We start from the raw sequence: 22,481 nt of genomic DNA on the forward strand, positions 1-22,481 counted from the left end.
ACTCCGATGGAATTCTTATAAAAGGCAATACATGATAGCAGAGAGGCTGTATTGAAACTCAAAATGTATGCCAAATAACTCTCAATAACCATAAAAACAATCATAACAACTTCGCAGTAGCAAAGCTTATCTATTAGATGTCTTACACCAGAAACCTAGCTTCAACTTGCTCTTATACATCTGTTTATTAACTTATACCAGTTTCGAATGAAAATCAAATCACATGAAAAAGAACAACATCAGTAAAAATTGTAGAAGGGCATAGTTATGTTCTGAAAAAGTGTATGCAGATTAATAGTAGATCATTCACAACAGTGCAGAAACGATCAGTTACATTTGCCTTTATTCATCAACCTCAGCCTTGATCTCTTTCAGAAGGTCTTCCTTGTACTCTTCAAAAGAACCAGGAAATTTTCTGACAGTACCGTCTTCCACAACCCATATCTCACTTTTCTCTTCATCCTCACACACTCGTGATATTAAACGTGAGTCGTGACTCACCAAAATGACACCACCAGTGAACTCCTGAAGAGCATCTGCCAGTGCATCGATACTTTGCATGTCAAGGTGATTTGTCGGCTCATCCAACAAAAGAATATGAGGCTTAGACATGGATATAGAAGTAAACACCACGCGAGACTTCTGGCCTCCAGATAATTTGGCAATGGGTGTGAGGTGGTTGTGGCTGGGCAGGCCGAATTTCCCAAGTTTAGCACGCACAGCCTCTTGCTTGCTAAATCCTTCTTGATCTGGATGAAGGCGGAGAAGGTACTGAACTGGGTTCTCTTCCATGATCAGGAGATCAACAAAATGCTGGGAATATCTCCCGATCCGGAGCTTTTGACTCCTACGAACTTCTCCTTCAGTGGGCACCAAGTCCCCTGCGAGTAAATTCAGCAGAGTGGATTTGCCGGCACCATTTGGTCCTACAATGGCAACCCTTGTCCCCATATCAATTCCCACGTCAACATCGGAAAGCCTAAAATCCTCCCTGTTTGGATAGCTGAAGCTGACCTCGATAAGCTGCAGAAGTGGCGGTGTTAGCTCAGTGGGCTCCGGGAAGTGGAATCCAACACTGTAATCCCTCCACCGCTGGGGCGCCTCAGGTGGTGGCGCATCATCATCTTCCACCTTCCCCTTTGACTTGCTCTTCGCTGCCTTGGCAGCAACATACTTGGCCCGATCATCAACCTTGTCTTGCTTAGCCTTGTTGCTAGTCTTCTTTGCAGCTTTCATCTGCTTCTCATAAATTTCAAACTTCTTGTTTGTTTCTTTTCGCTTTTGCTCATAGCCACTCTCAAAATCATCAAAATTCCCACGGTAAACATGGAGCTTCAGCTCGTGAAGATGAATGATCTCACTGCAAACGGTGTTAAGGAAGTCTCTGTCATGGGACACCACCACCAGCGTCTTTTTCCAGCGGCAAAGATACTCCTCTAACCACAGCACTGCTCGGAGATCAAGATGGTTTGTAGGCTCATCCAGAAGTAACAAAGTTGGCTGCACAAAGAGAGCTCTGGCCAAGGATATCCTCATCCTCCAACCTCCGCTGAATGACTTGGTCGGACGACGCTGCATCTCCTTGGTGAACCCCAACCCAGCTAAGATCTTTGATGCCTGGGCCTCTGCAGCATCGGAACCCAAAATCTGCAACCTTTCGTATATTTCTGCTAGCTTCTCTCCACTATCATCGTCGTCTTCATCGTTTCCTCCTTCAGGTTTCTCGGAGAGAGCAGCAGCCTCCTTGCGGAGCCTCACCAGCTCCTCGTTAGCCGACACAACGGCCTCAAGAGCAGTTCTTTCATCCCCGACTACTTCCTGCTCCACCAGGAGCACATCAATGTTGCGTGGGACGGGAATCTTCCTCCAAGCGAGAAGCTTTAACAGAGTAGATTTCCCCTTCCCGTTTGGACCAACAAGACCGTACCTCTTCCCATGGGCGATCTTGACGGAGGCGTTCTTCAGAAGCTCCTTCCCCCGAGCAGAAACAGAGAAATTCTCGATGGTGATATCCCTCACGTTAGCATCGGCGGCACCCTCTTGAGCGTCAGGATCAAGGGCGGCTGCGCGGGATCCAATAACCACCGTGAAGACGTCGTGGTCATCCCTCAGGGCCTCCTTCCGTGCCTGCTCGGCAGCGTGCGCATTTAATATGTCCTTCTTCTCCCTCTTCTTGAGCTCCTTGTCAGAGATGGCGGCGGCCGACAGTTCGGTAACAGCGTTTCGAGATTTAGGTTTTGCGGTCTCTTCCTCCTCGATCCCCTCTTCCTCATCGTCGGAAGGCGGTAGATCGATGTCATCCGTATAGGAAGAGGCTTTGGCTTTTGGCTTAGGCTTCTTCGAGGCGCCGGAAGACGAGGGTTTGGGCTTGTCCATGGAAGCAAGCATAGCCGACACGGAAATCCTCTCCTTTTTGGGCACAGCAGAGGCGATGGAGGCAGATTCCTTGGATTTTCCGCCCTTGGAAGAGGAGACGTCGGCGGAGGTTTTCCTCACCATGATGGCGGTGCCTGAAGCAGCAGAAAGAGAGAGGCTGCGCCGATGAAGAAGGAAAGACAAATTGGGAAGAAACCTAGCCGGAAGAAAGCTGTACTTATAGAACTCGCGAACCGGTCGGCTCGGAACACTCCGATATAGAAATAGACCGGAAATTTTATTCTTGTGCAACCGAATTATGTGAGCCGTTAGATCTGGCAGCCTTTTTCATCTTTAAAAACTCGAAGATTTTTATTAATTTTAAAGGCAAAACACTATTTTATAACTAGTGATAGTAAAAATTCGATTAAATCGTTTGAATAGATCAAATTTAAAAATTTTAATTTATTTATTTTAAAATTGTAATTATTTTTAAAAAAATTAATTAATTTGATTAATTTAGTCCATGTTTGATTTTAAAATTTCTTATTCAAATAAATCGAATAAATCAAATAAATAGAATTAATTAAAATAAAAAATAATTTATAAATTCTAAACTTATAAATTTCTAATTGATAAATTTTTTATAATATTTAAAAATTTAGTTATTTCGATTAATTTAGTCAAAAATTAAATTAATCGATATCTATCCGTTTGATTTTTATTTAAAAATTCCATCTGTTCGATTTGTTCAAAAAAATTCAGTTCAATTCAGTTTTAATTAAATTCGGTTCAATTCGATTTTAATTGAATACTTAATTAATACTTAGTTACTTGCGTTAAAACCATAAATCCTAGAAATTTTTTATAAATTCTTAAATTTCAGTTACATGCGGACTTAACTATTTTATTTTAACAAAATAATGCTTTCATCAATCATACGAATCAGTTCTTAAGAACATCATCTGCATCTTATTTAAGCTTCGTATTTGCAGCTGAACAATCCTCAGGCAGTTCAATTCAATCCTCAACTCTCTTGTGAGATTCTCTCATACTCTAAAGGTTCAGGCTCTTTTCCACTTACTGTGCCTTTTTCGCTATCAAAAAATGAAATTGAGATTTACACATTAGAAGAAAGAAAGTTTGATGAAAATGTAGAATCACCAGACTACAAAAATGTCAAAAAAAGTTAACATTTTACCATTGCTGAAATGCAAACTTACTTCACTGAGTAAATGATCAAGCCAATAGCCACCAAACTGAACGCAACAAAGTACAACCAATCCACCTGAAATGAGTATCAATCAACACACTGTAATTATCGAAGGAAACACCACACAAATTTAGTTAAATGAAGAAATGGAAGTGTTACTTCATCATGGTAAAAGAAGATGCGAATGGAGACAGCCCACATATCGGATGTGAGAAGAGATAGATTGAACAAGGTTGCTCCACTCATCTGCATAAAGAGTTTCAGTTCTCCTCACTGTCAATGCCTTAACATCATTATGTTTTCAGGACAATGTTCAGTTATCATAAAATTACCTGCAACACAAAAGGAACAACACTGTAGAACAGGAATGTTGCTGCTGCATATCCACCAAACAAACATATCTGTAAACAACACACACACAAAAGGAGGAAGTATAGTTTGCTTAGTCGGTATAGCTTGAGCCTTTAGTAAATACATAATGTGTAGAATGCCTACCATTGTGGCAGACCACTTGACTGATTCAAGATCTTTCCTCTCAAAAATAGATCTAAGCTTGTTAGGAATCAAATTATCACAAAACTAACATAATTTGTAACTAAGACATCAAATACTGCCTGTAAAACAAAAGAAGTAGATGTGTAGGTGTATGTACATATCTAAAGGATACATCTCACAAGTACTAACCAGCACACCAAGAATCCCAAGCATTGCGAGTACTTCGACTCGATCTTTCCTCTTCACACAAAATTCCTGCGTGTTTTTGGAAGAGGAGGGTTTGATATTTTAACCAAACCACATGTTGAATGAGGAACTGTTGTTTTGGCTAACCTGACCAACATTGCTGAATGCATAGCAAAATGTTGCGGCAATCACAAGTGCATCGCCAATGATAGGTTTACTTCCACCTGAAACACGAATCATCTACCAAAGTTGCTATCAGGTCATCAAGAGAAAACAAGATTAGTTCTCTGAATCAACAATTCGATCGGTGTTAATGTAACCTTGTACCAAGATAAATTACCTCCACCAGATATGTGTGCGTCAGAAAGAAGCACCAGGCCAAGGCCTGACACACAAACTGCAACACCCACAAATTGGCATGGAGAATACCTTGTCCCTAGGGCAAACCAAGTGAGGATTATTACCCATGGTATAGTCCAGCAATCCAGCAATGTCACACTTGTAATTGAAGAATACTGATAGGCTTTGATGCCTGTAACAGATAAATTAAAGCTTTTAATTGTCTCATAGTTTGCATCAATGGATTAAGAAAATGGAGCTAGTTGAAGGTAATTTCACTCCACATAAGCAGCTGAAAAATCAAATAGGAGGTGGAGAAAAGAGATTACTTAAGTAGTTGCCTTGGACATCAACAATGGCCATGGCAAGGTACCAGTACCAAGGAACCTGCAAATCCAAACAATGTATCAGATCTTAACATATCAATTACTGTCATCAGAATTCACACATTAAACTTAAAAGGCTCACCACAAGTCTCCGCCCCCTGAAGAAGAAAACAACACCATACACGAGAGACAAAGAAAGGTAAGTAAACCATGACTGTGTTAATGGTGTATCAGTTCCTTCAAATGCAAAAACACAGAAAGTATGGCGTAAGAGAGGCAGATCTTTGAGGAAATGGAGTAATTGAAAAGAAAAGACGTACCGAGATTTGCTATTAGAGAAGAAGTGAAGCTAGCGACAGCAAGGAAGAAAGAGACAAGCTGGCCAAGGAGTAGGACGAGCGCCAGCCTCCATATCTCCTTCCTTTCCATGCTTAAACAGATTACAGGGTTGAAGCTTCAGATTTGTTTGAGATTCAGATGCATCCTTCTCTTTGATGCTAGAAGAGTAATAATATGCACTCATATATATATTTTTAAAAACAAAGTCAGTGAAAATATGCAAGTTGCCATTGCTTATTTAAATAAATATCACCAAACTCATTAAAGTGAAAGCAAAATGAAGAAATTATAATACTTGCGACAGCTTCCGTGCCAGCTCTTTTGTCACTTTGTTCTTGATTCTGCAGATAAAATTGGGGTTCATATCTACTGGACTTTTATTACTAGATTTGAGCAGACAGGTTTGTCGTTGAGAATCACGAGTTCAGCTCACGAATCAGAATCCACAAAAACTACGGCAATCAGTTGCAGCAAAGCCATTGGTCCAGCGACGCCGGGCCCGCATAGAATTCTCTTCCTCCATTCGACGCCACACAACGCGACGCTCATCCCAGGCTCTCCAACTCAACACGTATTCATTTGCTGCGCCACATGAAACCGACCGCATACGTGCCCTCCGCTCCCCCTCCCGACCTCCCCTTTCCTTTTCATCTTCCTCTATCCTTGTCCCTTCTCGTTTCTCTCGCCTCTAAATTCTTCTCGGCGGCCTCCTCCCTGCGGAAGCAATGGCGGACAGGAATAAGACGAAGAGAGTTGAGGAGGAGGAGCTGAGCAACGGCGGCGGATCTGCGTACGCGAGGCTGAAGCGGCACCGGGTGGAGATGGGCTCGGGTGGAGTTTGCATAGCCGAGACGTGGAGGGCGGAGGAGAGCCTGCTGGAATGCTCGCCGGGGCGGATTGCGTTCGAGAGGTTCGTGCTCGAAGGGCTGGGGCCAGCCAGCAAGGCCATGGTCGACGACGCCCGGTGGCTAGGCCTGCCGACGGGCCGGGTACGGAACTGGGTTCGGCCCGAGCTTGTAACTGGATCAACAGGTCAGTTATCAGTTGACCCGAGTCGTCAAGCCTGACCGTAACTGTCGGTTAGATGATTTTTTTTTATACTCACTGTAATAGATGAAATTTATTTTTAAAAAAATTCTATTGTAAGAGAATAATTAAATTCTATTGTAAGAGAATAAATTTTATGCAAGAAAGTTTTGGTTTGATCTTTCTTTCCTTTTAAAAAATCATTTAACAATAGAACCGCAACTATTTTTAAAAAATATTTACATATTTAAAGTAAGCCAATCACACCTGCTCACTCCGCAATGATGGAGCCGTGGAGCCCATTCAATCTACGAATAGTCAGCCGAGTACACAACAGAGGCGTATCAGTTCGCGCACCTTATGGTTCCGGTTTAGACCCGCTGTTGAAACGTTGGGTGACCAGTCATCGACTTGATCAAAGGATCAAGTCCTATTTGACTTGTACTTACATCGCGCAATTTCGCATCTTTGCCGTTAAATGATGCAGCTCCCGCCATGAACGGGGAGGATCAGCAGTTTTTCTGCCATTCGAAGATTGGTCGGAGATTGGCTTCTCGTAAAGGATCCATATCCCGGTTTCGGAACATTGAACCTGGGGAAGAGCGAGGACGATAAAGCGAACCGACTCTTGCAAAGGCAGGCAGTGCGTTTCCTGTTGGGTTGCTTCCGCCGCCTGCCTTCATCGTCGAACTCCAGTGATCTACTGATCTATCGGTCTTCCCAGGCGGTTCTGTTCGATCATAAGGTAAGGAGTTATTATCTACGAAGAAAGATCTTGCTTCTTTGGCTCTTGTTATGGGATTGATGACGCCGGGGTTTTTTTCCCCGATATTTGTTTCTTGATCTTTGTCGGCGCCCCGTGTTTGATTCATAGGGTTTGATATTTTTTACGGTATGTATATGGGATACATGTAGTGTTTCTCTAGGCGTTCATCCTTTCAGCTTAGATCGCTTTGTTTGGTTAGTCCCTCTCACCCTCTTGTTTCGCGTTTCTAGAAATTAATGGAGAACAAGATGCCTTCTTTAAACTTTGTCTCTTGTGGAACTTGTTGGGTTTTGTGTTTATAATGCTCTGAGCGGTCCTTGTCGGGGATATGTTCTGTACTGGTAAATTCACTTTAATGTTTCTAGAGGAATTTATGGGAATAATTACTTGAAAACTTTACAACAAGCTGAAGAATATTCGGAAGATACCTGATTTTCAGCTATCGGGCAACCTTGTGCTGTTTAATTCATTGCACTGTCCCTTGTTTATTTTATGATTCTCAGAGTTCCCGTACAATTTCACTTCTTTAATTGGTAAAGTTTGTGTTTTGTGATTGGGTGTTAAGGGTATCAAAGGTTTGTGTCAAGATTTTATTAACTAGCCTAAACTATTTGGAAAGGGCCCTCTATCTCACATAGACAACTGTGATCCAACATAACAATAGGTATCTATGTAATCACCTCCTATTATCTAATGCTAAACTTGAATTCTTTTTTAGTCTTCTACTGGCGGTGATTTGTGCAATGTTGAATGAAATGGAAGGTCCTGCTATGAACTTATGACACATTTAGCTGAAAGTTTTGTTCTAACTAATAGGGGCAATGACGCCCATATGGGATTACTACAATGAAACTCCGGATTGGGATGTTTTGACCATGTGATTTATGGTTATCAAGTTAGCTAATCGATATTCTCATGTTGTCAACTAGTGACAAATCATATTAAAGCCTATTCTCAGGCGCAATGAAGTGACTAGCTAGAAATGGTTGTATCTTATGGAGTTGTTACTATCACTCACATGCTGATGACTAAGGTTATACTACGCTAAGGTATACACATTCGATCATGACTAGGGTTGGCAATCATAAAAACTACTGGTAAGGCAACCCGATCCAATCCAAGATATAACTAACAGAAAAAAATTGAAAATGACATGGTACATCCCTAATGTATAAATCAGTTGACATGAATTGCCCCCATTTATTAAGATAATTCATTTTTAAATTTTTTATTAACTTTTATGTCGTATAATTTGATTCTTTTGAAAATTTAGTTAATCTTACACCATATATGTTTTTTATTGACATGCCCTATGCAAACCATTTCTAATATGGTTAACACGGCACAAATTGTCACCCTTAGTCATGACAAAAATTAAGTAGGGCAGGTTGTGAATTCAATCCCAAATAATTGAAGTTGCTGGCTCAATATAATCAATTTGAATTTGAGAATTTTGGACATGGTATTCAGCTGTTTCATGCTAAATTAACAAATTCTGTCATTGTTCATGCAGTGATAGTTATTATGATTCCTGGTATTTTGCAGGCTTAGTTGCATTGATGCCAAAAAATGTTGTATTTACTTAGTGCTTCTGTCAATTCTATTGGCCATTTGTTTTTCTTTCCTTTTGGTATATGGTGTTTGAACCTGCTTATAAGTTTTATCCATGGGTTCTGCTTATATTCACATTTACAAATAATCTTTATGTGATTGTCACTTCAAATTCGTTGCGGGTCATATTTTCTACTTTTATGCCCAAACATGTAGAGTTCTTGATTCCCTTGAATTAGATTTTTAAATTTTGACAGGACTTGTTCCTTTGTCCATCCTTTTCGGTTAGCAGGATGTCAACGGCTTCTCTCTCATCTGCTTGCGCACTGCGGAGCCATCATGTAAAGCTCCAGCCTTCCTCTCAGCTTTTTAAGAGCCCGTCCTCACTAAGCTCCTTGAAGTGCATCTCAAAGGCATCTACACTCAAGGTATCCAACAACTTCAGGGCTTCTGCTATGGCAGTATACAAGGTGAAACTGATTGACCCAGAGGGGGTTGAACATGAGTTTGAAGCTTCAGGTGATACCTACATTCTCGACGCAGCTGAGGATGCTGGAATCGAGCTGCCATACTCCTGCCGTGCAGGGGCATGCTCCACATGCGCTGGTCAAATGGTGTCTGGCAAAGTGGATCAGTCTGATGGCTCCTTCCTTGATGAAACACAGATGGAAAAGGGTTATCTCTTGACTTGTGTCTCCTACCCCAAATCCGATGTTGTCATCCACACTCACAAGGAAAGCGAACTCTATTGATTAGCTCCAGTCAGTCTGCCATTCTATCTTTAAAAGTGCCTGAAATAATAAGCGATATGTACTCTTCAATTAGGGCTAATTTGCTACGAGAGACATGCTACTGTTAAGTGAGATTATTGAAGTCGTTTCTCTTCGTTAATCTGTGTTCAGACTCTAAAATTCTAAATTTTCGTTGCAATTTGTGGTGGCAATTCTAACGACGTCCCTCTCTTATGTTGAAATCATTTTCTCTTGTGTTATTTTAATTGTATTTTTTTTATAAAAAAAAATTGTTTGGCTACTACGTGCTAAACAGATCATGGAAACCTGCCTGCTGCCCTGAGATGTTATTACGACCTTTCATGAAGCTATAGCTGCACCAGTGTTTTATTTTAACATAAATTAACCTAATTTTAACATGGAGCTATATAATAATAATAATAATAATAATAATAATAATAATAATAATAATAATAATAGATACAATCTATAAGTTTAAATAATTTTATTTTAACATAAAATTAGTTTTTATATAATTTCTAATCGATCGGTTTATATTGACGCATCAAGACTACCACCGACATGGGCAAAACGCATGGTCCTAAACAAATATGTAGCGGAAACACTTTAGCGGCGGCGCAGCATCTTTATTCGATCAGCCGCGTGTCCAAAGATCGAATAGAAGCGTGAAAGAGGAATTAGGTTGAGGGAGGAGAGGGCTCAGAGACATGGCGGAGGCGAGGAAGGTGGTCGTCGCCGCTCTCCAGTTCGCTTGCTCGGATACTGTCTCGGAGAACGTCGACACCGCTGAAAGGTATCAGTTTCGTGGTACCAGATTCTCCAAGTGTGTTTTTTTTTTTAATGTATATCTGTCTGTTTTTTTTCGGGGATATTTATACTCCATCCCTCTCGCTGATAGAAGGAGAAACCTTTCCTTTTGATTTTTTTGAGATTCACTTGTAACGCTTTATTGGTTGGTGGGGAGGAGGAACGGATTACTGATAAGTTTGAATTTTGGAGTTAGAACCGTGATTAGACTACTTTGAGACGATCTTTACCGTTGTTGATTTCGGAAACGTGTTGTCAAAGAATGCGGAGTTCTTTTTCGAGGTTAATTAAGTTCTCCATAACTTTCTTCGCGAGAATCCGCAATTCGCATTATGAGAGCTTGAGAGTTGCTTTGTCATTTACAAGTGAAACCTAGCGGACTGCATACCTAGATTGTGTTTTCATTCTTTGGTTGATGTGAACATCTTTCCGAATGTCTTTGGTGCAAAAAATCTACCTATCCTTTTTTTTTATTGTGGAAATTCCCATTGAAGACTTACATTTGAACATTATATTTCGAGAATCCCTTGGCAAATAGTTTTCTGTGTTTGCATCAAGCATGTAATTCAGAGAGGTTTCATCTTTATGTGAATTTCTTTGCTAAAATATAAAGTCTGATATTAGAGACAAACAACAATGGTGAAGAACCATAGTTGTCAATTATTTAAGAAAATAGCACACGTGGATAATAAAATCTCATTTGTCAACCTGTAGGAATTCTCTATCTAGTTTGTAATTCAATTCCAACAGTTGGTAGGTAGTGTTTTTTCCAAGGAATATTATGTTAACATTATCTTTGGAGAATGAAAAGTGCTTAATTAGGTCCGATATTCTTCATGTCTATACCATTTAATTCATCTACTGATTTTCACTTTTATTAAATTTGTTAGCATATTTCTGCAGGTTGGTTAGAGCTGCTCATAGAGAGGGGGCAAACATCATACTTATTCAGGTGCCTAAAGAAAGTTCTTCATACTTCAGCATAGTATAATGTCGGTGTCCTAAATATACTTGTCTTTTCATTTAATCACATTCTAATTCAATTCAGTAAAATTTCATACAATCTTGGCAGTCTTGTAGGTCCTGAGGCCTTCCAATTTGTGGAGCATTATATCATCTTCTGTGGTTTCTGATGCTTTCTATAAACTATGCACATGGACATTTCATTGGCTTTATTTAGGTATTTTTGTTGCTTGTGACTTCAAATGTGTTTGACCTGTCATCCTCCTCGAAAGTCATTGAGGTCAATTCACTTGAGTAACTTCATTCTATGTGGTCAGTGAGAGTATTCAAAGTCCAAACACTTTCTAATGTTGAATCATATTTGGAGATGCATCAGTATCTTCTTAGTCTTTATAATAATCAACACTCATATAATAGCCATGCTCTTATTTCTTCCTCACTGGAGATGCACATGTTCCCTACCTAGAAAACACTTTTGATGGTATAAATAAACCTAACATTTTGCATTTGTATTTTAGTACTTTTTTGTTCGCCAAAATTGTTCATTTCTTATTAATTAGGTTAGAAAACTTATCTAATTTGCTTGACCTCCTGCATCATGTTGTCATGTTTCAGGAACTTTTTGAGGGTTATTATTTCTGTCAAGCCCAACAGGCAGATAATTTCCAACGTGCTAAGCCTTATAAAGGACATCCTACAATTCTAAGGTGAAATGAACATAATCTGCAAGTATTAACCTTTACTGATTTTTATGAAGCAACTTTAACAATTATCATATATCATGCTTATGCATTCGATTGTGCAGGATGCAGCAACTTGCTAAAGAGTTGGGTGTTGTAATACCTGTGAGCTTTTTTGAGGAGGAAAACAATGCTCATTACAATTCAGTAGCTATAATCGATGCAGATGGGACAGATTTAGGATTATACAGGAAATCACATATTCCAGATGGACCAGGCAGGGATTACTACATTGATGGGTTCATCTTTTATTCTCCCTCTACGAGTGCCCATGCATTCTAATCAATAACTGATTTGATTCTCTGATTAGGCTACCAGGAGAAGTTCTATTTCAACCCAGGTGACACTGGCTTCAAGGTGAATAGCATTACCAAATGCGTGGTATTTTCTAATGCAGAATAAATATATCTAAAATGTTGTTTTTCTCTTCCATTGTATATTAGGTCTTCTCGACCAGATTTGCGAAGATTGGTGTCGGTAAGTAAATTGCTTGCTTTCAGCTTCATGCTGTTCACACTGGCTCTATGTTTAGCAGCCAAGCATTTAGGTTTGAGGAACTTTGTGCCTTTTTGCTTCAGCAATTTGCTGGGATCAGTGGTTCCCCGAAGCTGCTAGAGCTATGGTCCTTCAAGGAGCAGAGATATTACTTTATCCGACCGCCATTGGATCTGAACCACAAGACCAGGAGCTTGATTCTCGCGAACATTGGAAGCGTGTAATGCAAGGTCATGCTGGAGCTAATTTGGTAAACTGCCGTAGAACTATAGAACTATTCATCGCCAGGCTTCTCACTAGTTCTGTTGTTATAATCGTGTTAGGTTTGATGTTTCAGGTTCCACTTGCAGCTTCTAACCGTATCGGAAAGGAGACAATCAGAACAGAGCATGGTGATAGCACAATCACTTTCTATGGAAATTCATTCATTGCAGGTATTATACGAAGGCCTATTACAGACCATCCTTTGACCTTTTGATATCCTGTTCTTGTCGATGCCATTATATCGAATATGCGTAAATAAATACTCTTCTTTTTTCCTGGGTAAGGCCCTACTGGAGAAATAGTGGCACTTGCAAATGACAAGGACGAGGAGATTCTGGTTGCGGAGTTTGACTTAGATTGCATTAAAACTCAAAGGCACAGTTGGGGGGTTTTTAGAGATCGTCGTCCAGACCTGTACAAGGTGTTGTTGACCCTCGATGGATCCAAATAATATCTTTGAGCTTACTGCCGGCCGCCTATGGAGATCAATGTGTCACCATCCGTTAAATCCTGAAAATAATTATTGGTTGTTATAATTAATCAATCATTGCAAAACTTTCCCATCATGCAATGCAATCCAATGGATATTCCTGACGGCTGGTGCCTTGTTCCTTTTTAACTAAAAAACATTCATGTAACAGCTGGGGCTGAGAATTTTGGTATCGCATTTGGCATTCTTCTCGTTGACCTCGAGGACGTCCTCGACCAATTCACAAAAAGTCTACACCATTCACAAAGCGTTTTGTATAAATGCGGCTGCCGATTAAACCTCTACATCTCCATCCAAAAAGTCATGGCTCTTAAACAAGCCCTGGCCTTCCTGCTCTTGTTCTTAGCCGCTTGCACTCTCCTGTACTCTGCCATCGCGAGTGACCCCGACATCCTCGTGGACTTCATCCCTCCGCCGGAGGGTACTCCCGTCGACGGCAGCTACTTCGCCTTCAGTGGCCTCCGGTCGGCGGTCGGCGCTCCGCCGCCGGCCAATTTCACGGTGACCAAAGCCAGCATGGGCAACTTCCCGGCGCTGAACGGGCAGAGCGTGTCGATGGCTGTGCTGTCGTACCCACAAGGAGGCGTCAACCCTCTGCACACGCACCCGCGCGCCGCCGAACTGCTGCTGCTGGTGCAGGGTTTCTTGGAGGTTGGAGTCGTGGACACGGCCAACAATCTCTACACTCGGTCACTGCAGCGCGGGGACGCATTCGTGTTCCCCAAGGGCCTGGTGCACTTCCAGTACAACTGTGGCAGTGGACCGGCCGTGGCCGTGGCCGTGTCGGCGTTCGGCAGTGCCAATGCTGGCACTGTGTCTGTTCCCCTGAGCACCTTCGGGGTGGACATCGACGACAGTATTCTTGCAGCTTCGTTCAAAACCGACGTCGCGACAATTCAGAAGCTCAAGGCTGGGCTTCGAGGGTGAAGCGCGTGAGGTTTTTTGCTGGTTCGATGTTGCTGAAGGACCATCGTGTTTTGAAATAAGAACTTGATGATCGATTATATTTGGAATGTGATTCTAAAAGGCTAAATTAATTATCTCATTAAACATCAAAGCACACCTTGCACCACTCTTATTTTCCACAAGTTAAATGATCAAAATAACGGTGATGTATTATTTTAGAATTGATTATAACTTAAACTAAATAAAATTATCATTGATAAATTTGAACATATAATCAAGATTATTATGAACAATAATCCTAAATCAAACGCACTTTAAGAATTTAATCGCCTTCGCAAACTCAGACAAATGACTTGCCCAATTCTATGATCAAAGAATCAGACAACCAATGCAATCACATCCAGCTAAACAAAAAACAAAAAAGTAGCACTTGACAGATCAAGTCACTTATTGGTGAATGACATCAAGAATTGTAGTTTAAAATACAATGGCCTTGGAAAAACAATCAAGTAACAAATCTAGATCAATTCCCCTAAATCAGTCACGTGTTTTCCTTAGATACCGGTTGCACAAGTGGGCCCCAATAGTCGGCCCAATCCCTACCCAAGATGGCCACGTCATCCCAATGCACTCCCAAAAACAAAAAAAAAAAAACAAAACGGCTAGATCCGCCGGCAGACGTCATCTTCTAGCCACGTTTCGGCGCGCGCGCCTTTCGGTGCCTGACGGCGCTGGCCAATCACCCTCGTCGAGCTGACGTCGCGCTTCGCCCGCCAACTAGGATCGGTCTCCACCTTCGGAAGGACCATGGACACGTGGCGAACGGAGGATGGCGCGCCAGCAAAGCCTTGGATTAGTGAGATCGAAGCAGAAGAGATCGCGACACGTGCGTGGCCCCACCGTGGCCGCCCCCGCCGACATCCTCGATTCCTGATAGCTTCAGCCGTCGGATTCTGACTCAACATTCCCTCGGCCGACGTGGCTCACGCGTGCGCCGCGCAAGTCGGCGAGCTTTTCCACCCCCAACCCACTCACCCACCCAGCCACCAATAACCGATTGGCGAAACGTGTCGTTGGTCGATGACGCCTACGCTGCTTCGGTCCTGGTATAAATAAAATGCCACGCCCCTTGCAATTTCCACCGTGGAGGTGGAGGGCGATAGCGAAATAGAGCACGAGGCTTAGAACAGGGGAGATCAATGGGAGAAGGGGAGCTGATGTCGATGTTCCGGAGGCAGCTCGGAGCGCCGCGGCCGTGGACCCGGGAGGAGGACAAGGTGTTCGAGCGGGCGCTAGTGGTCTACCCGGAGGGCACGCCGGAGCGTTGGTCGGCGATCGCGGCGGAGCTGTCTGGGAGGAGCGCCGTTGAGGCATGGGAACGGTACCAGGCGCTGGTGGAGGACTGCCGCATGATCGAGCGCGGGTTGGTCGAGGTTCCCGATTACTGGGACGCCTACGGGAGCGACGACGGGCCATCCTACGGAAGCGCGTGGAAGCAGGCGCAGCCGCCCCGCGGCAGCAGCAGGGGAGAGGAGCGGAAGCGTGGGGTGCCGTGGACGGAGGATGAGCACCGGTAAGTGCGTTAATTTTGGTAATTATTCTCACCGGCGGCGATCTTGACATGGTTGTTGGTTGATTATAATTAATTAAGTTGGGTCTTTGTTTCTCCCACGCTTCTACCAACCTAATTAATAAAAAAAAAAGAATGGACGGATGGAAACGAACAAGAAAGACAAATATTATCAAAAGGTGCATGGAAGGTGTTGATTAATTACTGTGTGCTTGATCGATTCATTTAGGTTGTTTTTGGAAGGATTGGCCAAGTACGGAAAGGGAGACTGGAGGAACATCTCGCGGTGGGCGGTGAAGACGAGGACGCCAACGCAGGTGGCCAGCCACGCCCAGAAGTTCTTCATCCGGCAGAGCCAGAACAACAATGGCGGAAAGAACAGAGAGAGCAGTAAAAGAAAGAGCATCCATGATATCACCAATCCATGACGAAGAATTCAAGAACTGAAAAAAAAATTAATTTAATGTTGCCTGAATTGGTTCTGTGTTCTATTAAGTGCGAATAGGCAGTGGAAATTAGATGCCTTTCTAGTCGATTAATTTTCTTATTATAGCAGAAACCAGAACAGAGCATGATAGATAGCGTTAGTGATGATTTAATTAGCTGGGTTATTTTTAAAAAAATAATTAATGCAGTGCATGCATGCGATCTTGTTTCAGTCTCAAGTTTATGCGATGGAAATAGTACGCATGAGTCTCAAGTTTTGCTGATATTTTGAACCAGCAAACACATGGGCTGCAGCTAATGGCCTGCTGGCGTATGCGTCTAGCAGCTTCTTTACTTGACCTTTAATTAAAGTCGGTAGCCAGCTTTATGCAAGCATGTAAACCATCCGCCTCAGTGTTTAACACGTGCGAGATGACGTCTGAAGTTCTATTACGTCAACCGGAACTTGGAAACCAGTTGTAAAGAAACAATAATCTACAAAGGATTAGCAAAAATTTCAACACAGAACGAAAAGCAAGATTTCTTTCCACTTTTTCCAAAGAAACAGGATTGACGCCAAACAGCGATGTGAATGAAGTGCTTCGATCTGAGTTGAGCAAAAGCTTGATCTCTACGAAAATCTCAGAGTTCAAAATACCTACCTGTTTTAGTGGACTGAACAAGCTTGCCTATGTTGGCTTATTGGCAGAAAATCAAACAGACTACACGATTTCAGAAACAAAGGCCACAAACAATGATAACAGCGCATATGCTGCAATCCATGAAGATAGCTGTTGCTAGTTTCAGAAGAACCAAAATTGTCTCCACGGTTTCTCCTATGTCGTCCGTTGAGCGAGACTCGTCTCTTCCAGTTCTAGCTTTTTCTTTCTCTTTCTCATCCTCCTGCTGTGTTGTCTTTAGCAGCCATAGAATGATGGTCACATCAGTGAACATTGCCAGGAACAGTGGTTTGAAGCTCAAAATGCTGCTCGCAACACCACTACCAAGAGTATAACCTCGTCTGGACATGACAACCAAAAGAGCAATGATAACCGCACAAAGCAAGCGCATAGTTTCTGAAGCAGAGATACCCCGGCTAACTTGTTTTGATGAGAATGACATCTGCTTCTTCGCATGCATTCTGGTTGTGCTCACAACTTGCCGAGAGGAACTCGCAGGCATAGAAGTGCTCAGCGGTTTTGTATCCCTCTCAGTTTGAAGTGGCTTAACTTGATCATTGTTTTCCGGTTCAACTGCATCAATGTCATGTTTCGTCTTACTAACAAGTACTTCATTGCTTCTCGCACTATTTATAGATTCAAACGTCTCACTGGTGTTGTTGTGGTCGTTGTCGCTTCCATTTTTTTCAGATATGTGATAATTCGTAGCATCGACCTCAGTAAGTGGAGCAACTGCAATAAAATATGTACGCAAGGTATTTTCACTTAGCAAATTATGGATGCTCAGGTGCAAGATTGCTGAAAGCAATGCTTTCAAAGGACAGTCAATATTACAAAGTCACGTACTATTGCATTAGTAAAGCCCACAAGAGTAATGAAACCCAGTAGTCAATAAATTGCAATCATTTCTTTTTCATCATAATGTATCTTATTAACATGGACAACAGTTAGCTCCCATAAATCAGACTCTGACCTCTTATAGCCGGGAGACATACTTGTAGTTGTTGTTGCATTTGTGGTAATTTTTTTTAAAAAAATAAAAATTATAAATATTTTCAGATTAAATCCCTTCTATTCTGCATCGCACAGCATAGATAAATATATTATTAAGCAATATAAATTCAAACGATAGCCAAAAACATTAGTAGACCCAATTCTGCCCTTCTCTAAATACTGAATACCATTTGCTTCACTATAGTAAAGGGTAAAGGTAATTTTTTGTCCCAAGGAGCTATACTCTTATATTAATTTATTGTGAAAGGCATGATCAAAGTTAGTCTTGGTTCCAATTACTAAAAATTGGCCACGAACGACAGTAACCATATGAACTGGAAACAGGGAACACTAGACTTGATGATACATGCTAACCATCTTTATTTGCAAAACAATAGCAATAGGCTTCTAATATTGAGGCTGATCCTTAGAAAAAGTTCAAATTTTGTTAGTAACTAAAATATGTTGAATTGTTTTCCCTCCAATTCATTTCTTGACCAACATCACAAATATCCATAAAAAATAGGCAAAAGAATATTTTACAACATGGTGTTCATCCCCTGAGCATAAAAATGAAAGACACCACCCAAAAAAAACTGCACAATGGATCACAAGTTCTAGACCCCCCCCCCCCCCCCCCCCCCCCCAACAATGAATTATGTTGCTAAAAACTATCTATATTTAGTTCTCATAATAGTTATTTTATGTCTTTGCACTTTTACTTCCCAATTGAAACTGATGATGAAACCAAATCTCCATCTTATTCAAATTGTTCCCAACGAGTTTCTTTCTCCAAAGATAAAAGATATGCACAGCTTCGTTAGTAAGATTAATGATTCTGGTCTACAAAAAATATTTACCAATTCGCCTACTCAAAGACTATGAATAAAAGAGAGTTCTTGTCTAGAGCACTACCTTTACAAGTGACCAAGATTGTAGATCCCTTCTCAAAGCTCACCTAGTCTAATTATTGTTCTCATGACTTGGTCGTGTATCAAATAAACAAGAGATTGAATGTTATCATTTAATTTAAATCATCCAACAATGTTTTATGGATATCAAGTTACACTAAAATTAGGAGCATAAAAACATCTTGAAGCAATAAACTTGGTCTGATTTTCACTCTTGTAACATGAGTGATCTTTGTTTTTTCCCCTTTGGGATATAGAAAAAACATCATGTCAAATAGCATATGTAACTTTCATGTCATCTGGGTTGATACATATGTTTGTAATCTAAGTAACCATTACTTTACCTTCAAGATGGTCTCACCCAACATTGAAACTATTCATGAAAGCAACCAATTGTTGGAGCTGAGTTGATTCTCTCAAGTTAGACTGACCAACTCTTCTGGTTGTTCACAGTTCACTACCACTCACCTGTACAGTGTTGGCAGCCATTTGAGTGGGCTTCTTTTCACGACCCACACTCCCACAATGGTACACACCTTGCCCTTTCCTTGTTCCTCGTTAGTTTAGCGAGGAAAGAAGTAGACTCATCTCTTTCATCCTTTCTCGTGTAAGCATTACCTACCTGTCCTGACTTACCATGATGTAAGTCCTTAGCGATAATAGTCGAGCCCTATAATTGCAACTCAATAATCCACATGAAACCTACTAAATAAGCCAACAATCAAACCCTAAGAACCATCTACAAGAAACCTATGAAATAAGCCAACAATCAAACCCTAAGAACCATCTACAAGAAACCTATGAAATAAGCCAAATCGTTGCCAAAACATGTCAGAGTCAGAATCTCATTCTCATGCAACGACGATATACAAGAAAAAAAAAAGCATTAGCTTCTGCATTGATCAAGAAAGAAATCAACCTAAAATTAGCAATCAAGGAGCCGAATCAGACGGCAATAGGATAGGCGAGGACCTTACCAGAGGTGTGAGAATCTTGAGGAGAAGATGAGGAATCAGGAACGAGTCTAGCTTGTCCGGAGATGAAGGCGAGGCGCTCCGATCCGTGTTCCAAGATCCTTCGCCGGCGAGATTCTCTCGCACTCTCCATCTTCCGCTCACTTTTTCTCGATCTTTCCTTCTCCTCAGAATAATTATCATGTTATTTATGATCACAGGAAAAATTTATCGCACACCCTCATAGTTTACTTTTCTTCAACAATACACTCCATAATTTTCAAATCGCTAAAACACCCGTTCACTTAGCCGTATCAACTGTAATAAAATAATAAATATATGAGGTATTTGTTTTAACATTTATAATTTAAAATTATCCCTAATTCTTCTACCAATCTTAATTTTTAATTTTCTAACGACCTTGCTCTAGGTCCTAGGTCGTATCATAATTTAAAAACTTAGACTAAAAAATAGGTCTACAATGTCATGTTAGATATCTCAATTCTTTTATGGAATTTTTAGTCCACCTATCACTTTAAAATCCGCTATCTCAACAGTTCAGTTGTTCACTTCAATAAATCTGTTCTGTAATAACTAATTCAAATATGTTACAGAAACATAGTTTACCTATCACGACACTTATAGAGGTCGATAAATAAATGACATCAAGAGTTCCTTTAAGGACTAATTACAACACCATTAATATATTTATTTGCTCACAAAAAAACTATTCATTTATAAAATAAAAAACTATACATTTAAATTGTATAATTACATGTTTAAATGTATAAATAAATTGTCCTTATTTATCCTGTAAACAAGCACAAATTCGAACAATGTTTTAGTTCGTTATGGTGAAATTGAAATAATCTTGATAATTATTGGATTAATAAATATGGGTTTTCCTAGCAAATAAGTCAAAAAAAAATTCCATTAAATGATTAATACATTTGTGTATCTTTAAGAACATATATAGATAGCAATTATTTCATAACACCCTTTGATAACAATCCCAAAAAAAACATTATCCGCTTCATGTTTTTAAGTCCTTTCATTTATGATTTTAAAGAAAATAAAAAAACTTATTCCAACTGCAGAGCAAGTAATGAGGTCTTTAAAACTTCCAGCTTTCAATCTATCAATCAATTAATGCCTCCTCTTGATTTCTTTATCAATTCCTCCCTGACCAGTATTGAAGCTAGATCTTGGCATGCATTTGGATTCGAGCTAACTACAATTATTAGCATCCAGCTGGTTCATTAACCACATCTACCGGCCTTTTAATAGCACGATTAATAATGCAGAAATAATAAAAAAAAATTAATTTTTAAATTAATTTTACCTATCTCAAGGGCATTTTTATCTTTTATTAATTAGGTTATAGATCTATTTAAATGTATGTTAATTTGTTTTGAAACAACCTTTGATCAATAATTGTGATCATGTAGTTTCTTTCAAATATCAAATTTGATTGCTTATCTTCTGGCATTTTGTGAAATCAACAAAGTTTAGAAGATCATTTTCGGTATTCATGTGTAAATCATCGGAATTGATAATTATCTATTAGCTATATCAGTTAGTATCAGAGTCAAATTGATTTTATGGAATCATGTCACCGAGAAGATCACAACGCGTTGACTACGCTTTTGGTCATGATATAGAGCATCAATTCCAAGAGGTAATTGATAGTCAGTTTGACTTGTGGGTGGATCGATTAGTAGAGAGGATGACAACATTGTTGTGAACCTTGAACAAAAGAAGTCCGGTCCAATGCAAAAACAATCATCGAATAAACTCGGAGGAGGAATAGAATATTTTTATGAAGAAGAAAAAGTTTTTATTTATAAAAAAAAATGTAGACGACAAAATCAAAATAGTCAGTGATCCAATGTATGATAAAGATGAGGCATTGAAAGAGCAACAGTCGTAGATGAATAAATCGTTAGAAGAGGACCAAAAGGGTTATCTGATTCATACAAAATTGCCTTGTCTTCAAATTGTTCCAGAAGGTAATAAGCAATCTATATATGCAATCCCAAACAAAAAAAAGTGAACATATCATCTAAATACTTTGTTTATAATGCTTTTGGTAGCTAAAATGAATCAGAGGAAGATGATAATATGGAAAATGATGCTAAATTTGATATTGCCTATGTGCTTGAAGACAAGATGAATTATGTGTTCCATATAGTGGATGGGATTGTTCATGTTTATGTTTATGTTTATAAAGCTTCAAAAGAAAGACTTTTTCCTGTCGTTAATGTTACAATATTTTTTACGGATTTGCACCGTATCCTTCGAGTTCTTACTCGTTGGAAATATTAGAACATTATATCATCATCATTTAGACATTATTGCACCATATTAAAGTGAGTGGGACCTGCTTGCAAGTTAAATTAAGATGAAGCACAAAAAGGACATTAGCGGATTGACGAAGAATTTCTCAAAGTTTAACCGTTACTAGTAGATTTTACCAAATTGATATAAGATGTTCTTCCTTTTAAGTTACCACATGAATTTACTTTGAATTAGAGAATGAGTTATTTTTAGCTTGAAGAGAATGATGCAAGAATAATAGAAGCAAATTTAATTTTTTTTATTAATTTTACTAAGTTAGAATTTAAGGATATTTTTTCTTTTATTAATTGGGTTATGAGTCTATATAAGTTGTGTTAAGTTGTTTTGAAATAGTTTTTGATTAATAAAAATTTACTATCATGTCATTTATTCTTAAACGTCAAATTTAATTATCTATCTCCTAGCATTCTACAAGATTTAAAAGATCACTTCACCTGAATCAATGAAATAAATAGTTATCTAGCTGCATCATTTAGGCTCGAGTCCACCTAATGATATGTGAAACTCCTATGTTATTAAATCATCTAACTAAATAATAAAAGGTAAATCATTCAGAAGAAAACAGGGTTCAGATCCG

The 22,481-nt window shown here is 39.9% G+C and overlaps 7 protein-coding genes across 9 annotated transcripts; 4 read left to right on the forward strand and 3 right to left on the reverse strand.

Annotated features, from left to right (window-relative positions):
- Nucleotides 1-91: 91 nt before the first annotated feature.
- On the reverse strand, nt 92-2,544 carry LOC141838079 (ABC transporter F family member 4). Its single transcript, XM_074725470.1, has one exon. It carries the CDS (start codon nt 2,497-2,499, stop codon nt 343-345), a length of 2,157 nt encoding a protein of 718 aa, XP_074581571.1. The 5' UTR covers nt 2,500-2,544; the 3' UTR covers nt 92-342.
- Nucleotides 2,545-3,382: 838 nt separating this feature from the next.
- Nucleotides 3,383-5,343, reverse strand: LOC141837576 (uncharacterized). Its single transcript, XM_074724958.1, has 11 exons — nt 5,235-5,343; nt 5,057-5,151; nt 4,918-4,975; nt 4,590-4,781; nt 4,397-4,473; nt 4,236-4,318; nt 4,064-4,115; nt 3,901-3,969; nt 3,728-3,814; nt 3,579-3,643; nt 3,383-3,452 (listed from the first exon to the last, which is right to left on the reverse strand). The coding sequence occupies exons 1-11, from the start codon at nt 5,341-5,343 to the stop codon at nt 3,383-3,385; spliced, it is 957 nt and encodes a 318-aa protein (XP_074581059.1).
- Nucleotides 5,344-6,907: 1,564 nt separating this feature from the next.
- Nucleotides 6,908-9,487, forward strand: LOC141838080 (ferredoxin, root R-B2-like). Of its 2 annotated transcripts, none has more exons than XM_074725472.1 (2): nt 6,908-7,024; nt 8,854-9,487. In XM_074725472.1, exon 2 carries the CDS (start codon nt 8,890-8,892, stop codon nt 9,346-9,348), a length of 459 nt encoding a protein of 152 aa, XP_074581573.1. In that variant the 5' UTR covers nt 6,908-7,024; nt 8,854-8,889; the 3' UTR covers nt 9,349-9,487. The 2 variants fall into 2 exon arrangements, with proteins under 2 accessions (XP_074581573.1, XP_074581572.1); XM_074725471.1 differs by having other exon boundaries at nt 8,889-9,487.
- A 504-nt stretch (nt 9,488-9,991) lies between these two features.
- LOC141840288 (N-carbamoylputrescine amidase) lies at nt 9,992-13,277 on the forward strand. The gene is made up of 9 exons (XM_074728228.1): nt 9,992-10,141; nt 11,059-11,107; nt 11,734-11,825; nt 11,924-12,075; nt 12,169-12,215; nt 12,302-12,335; nt 12,437-12,603; nt 12,691-12,787; nt 12,902-13,277. The coding sequence occupies exons 1-9, from the start codon at nt 10,056-10,058 to the stop codon at nt 13,066-13,068; spliced, it is 891 nt and encodes a 296-aa protein (XP_074584329.1). The 5' UTR covers nt 9,992-10,055; the 3' UTR covers nt 13,069-13,277.
- A 133-nt stretch (nt 13,278-13,410) lies between these two features.
- On the forward strand, nt 13,411-14,034 carry LOC141842443 (germin-like protein 9-3). The gene has a single exon (XM_074730647.1). It carries the CDS (start codon nt 13,411-13,413, stop codon nt 14,032-14,034), a length of 624 nt encoding a protein of 207 aa, XP_074586748.1.
- Nucleotides 14,035-15,166: 1,132 nt separating this feature from the next.
- On the forward strand, nt 15,167-16,241 carry LOC141841236 (transcription factor DIVARICATA-like). The gene is made up of 2 exons (XM_074729378.1): nt 15,167-15,586; nt 15,813-16,241. Exons 1-2 carry the CDS (start codon nt 15,213-15,215, stop codon nt 16,009-16,011), a joined length of 573 nt encoding a protein of 190 aa, XP_074585479.1. The 5' UTR covers nt 15,167-15,212; the 3' UTR covers nt 16,012-16,241.
- A 293-nt stretch (nt 16,242-16,534) lies between these two features.
- On the reverse strand, nt 16,535-19,721 carry LOC141841210 (uncharacterized). 2 transcript variants are annotated; one of them, XM_074729347.1, is made up of 3 exons: nt 19,571-19,721; nt 17,341-17,421; nt 16,535-17,262 (listed from the first exon to the last, which is right to left on the reverse strand). In XM_074729347.1, the coding sequence occupies exons 1-3, from the start codon at nt 19,698-19,700 to the stop codon at nt 16,742-16,744; spliced, it is 732 nt and encodes a 243-aa protein (XP_074585448.1). In that variant the 5' UTR covers nt 19,701-19,721; the 3' UTR covers nt 16,535-16,741. The 2 variants fall into 2 exon arrangements, with proteins under 2 accessions (XP_074585448.1, XP_074585447.1); XM_074729346.1 differs by having other exon boundaries at nt 16,535-17,421.
- Nucleotides 19,722-22,481: the final 2,760 nt, after the last annotated feature.

Source organism: Curcuma longa, chromosome 11, assembly GCF_044706935.1.
Source record: "Curcuma longa cultivar G26 ecotype Majalengka, Jawa Barat chromosome 11, ITB_CL_G26_1.1, whole genome shotgun sequence".
NCBI classification, from domain to species: domain Eukaryota; kingdom Viridiplantae; phylum Streptophyta; class Magnoliopsida; order Zingiberales; family Zingiberaceae; genus Curcuma; species Curcuma longa.

Bases quoted from the DNA above. Each gene is read 5' to 3' on its own strand.
- LOC141841210 (XM_074729346.1), bottom strand. From the start codon at position 19,700: ATGGAGAGTGCGAGAGAATCTCGCCGGCGAAGGATCTTGGAACACGGA. The intron at 17,422-19,570 runs GTAAGGTCCTCG...ATTTTATTGCAG, and splicing joins TCAAGATTCTCACACCTCTG to TTGCTCCACTTACTGAGGTC.
- LOC141838080 (XM_074725472.1), top strand. From the start codon at position 8,890: ATGTCAACGGCTTCTCTCTCATCTGCTTGCGCACTGCGGAGCCATCAT.
- LOC141841236 (XM_074729378.1), top strand. From the start codon at position 15,213: ATGGGAGAAGGGGAGCTGATGTCGATGTTCCGGAGGCAGCTCGGAGCG. The intron at 15,587-15,812 runs GTAAGTGCGTTA...CGATTCATTTAG, and splicing joins TGGACGGAGGATGAGCACCG to GTTGTTTTTGGAAGGATTGG.
- LOC141837576 (XM_074724958.1), bottom strand. From the start codon at position 5,343: ATGGAAAGGAAGGAGATATGGAGGCTGGCGCTCGTCCTACTCCTTGGC. The intron at 4,319-4,396 runs GTTAGCCAAAAC...AAAAACACGCAG, and splicing joins CATTCAGCAATGTTGGTCAG to GAATTTTGTGTGAAGAGGAA. The intron at 3,453-3,578 runs GTAAGTTTGCAT...ATTTTTTGATAG, and splicing joins TTGATCATTTACTCAGTGAA to CGAAAAAGGCACAGTAAGTG.
- LOC141840288 (XM_074728228.1), top strand. From the start codon at position 10,056: ATGGCGGAGGCGAGGAAGGTGGTCGTCGCCGCTCTCCAGTTCGCTTGC. The intron at 12,216-12,301 runs GTGAATAGCATT...ATTGTATATTAG, and splicing joins CAGGTGACACTGGCTTCAAG to GTCTTCTCGACCAGATTTGC. The intron at 12,336-12,436 runs GTAAGTAAATTG...TTTTTGCTTCAG, and splicing joins ATTTGCGAAGATTGGTGTCG to CAATTTGCTGGGATCAGTGG.
- LOC141838079 (XM_074725470.1), bottom strand. From the start codon at position 2,499: ATGGTGAGGAAAACCTCCGCCGACGTCTCCTCTTCCAAGGGCGGAAAA.
- LOC141842443 (XM_074730647.1), top strand. From the start codon at position 13,411: ATGGCTCTTAAACAAGCCCTGGCCTTCCTGCTCTTGTTCTTAGCCGCT.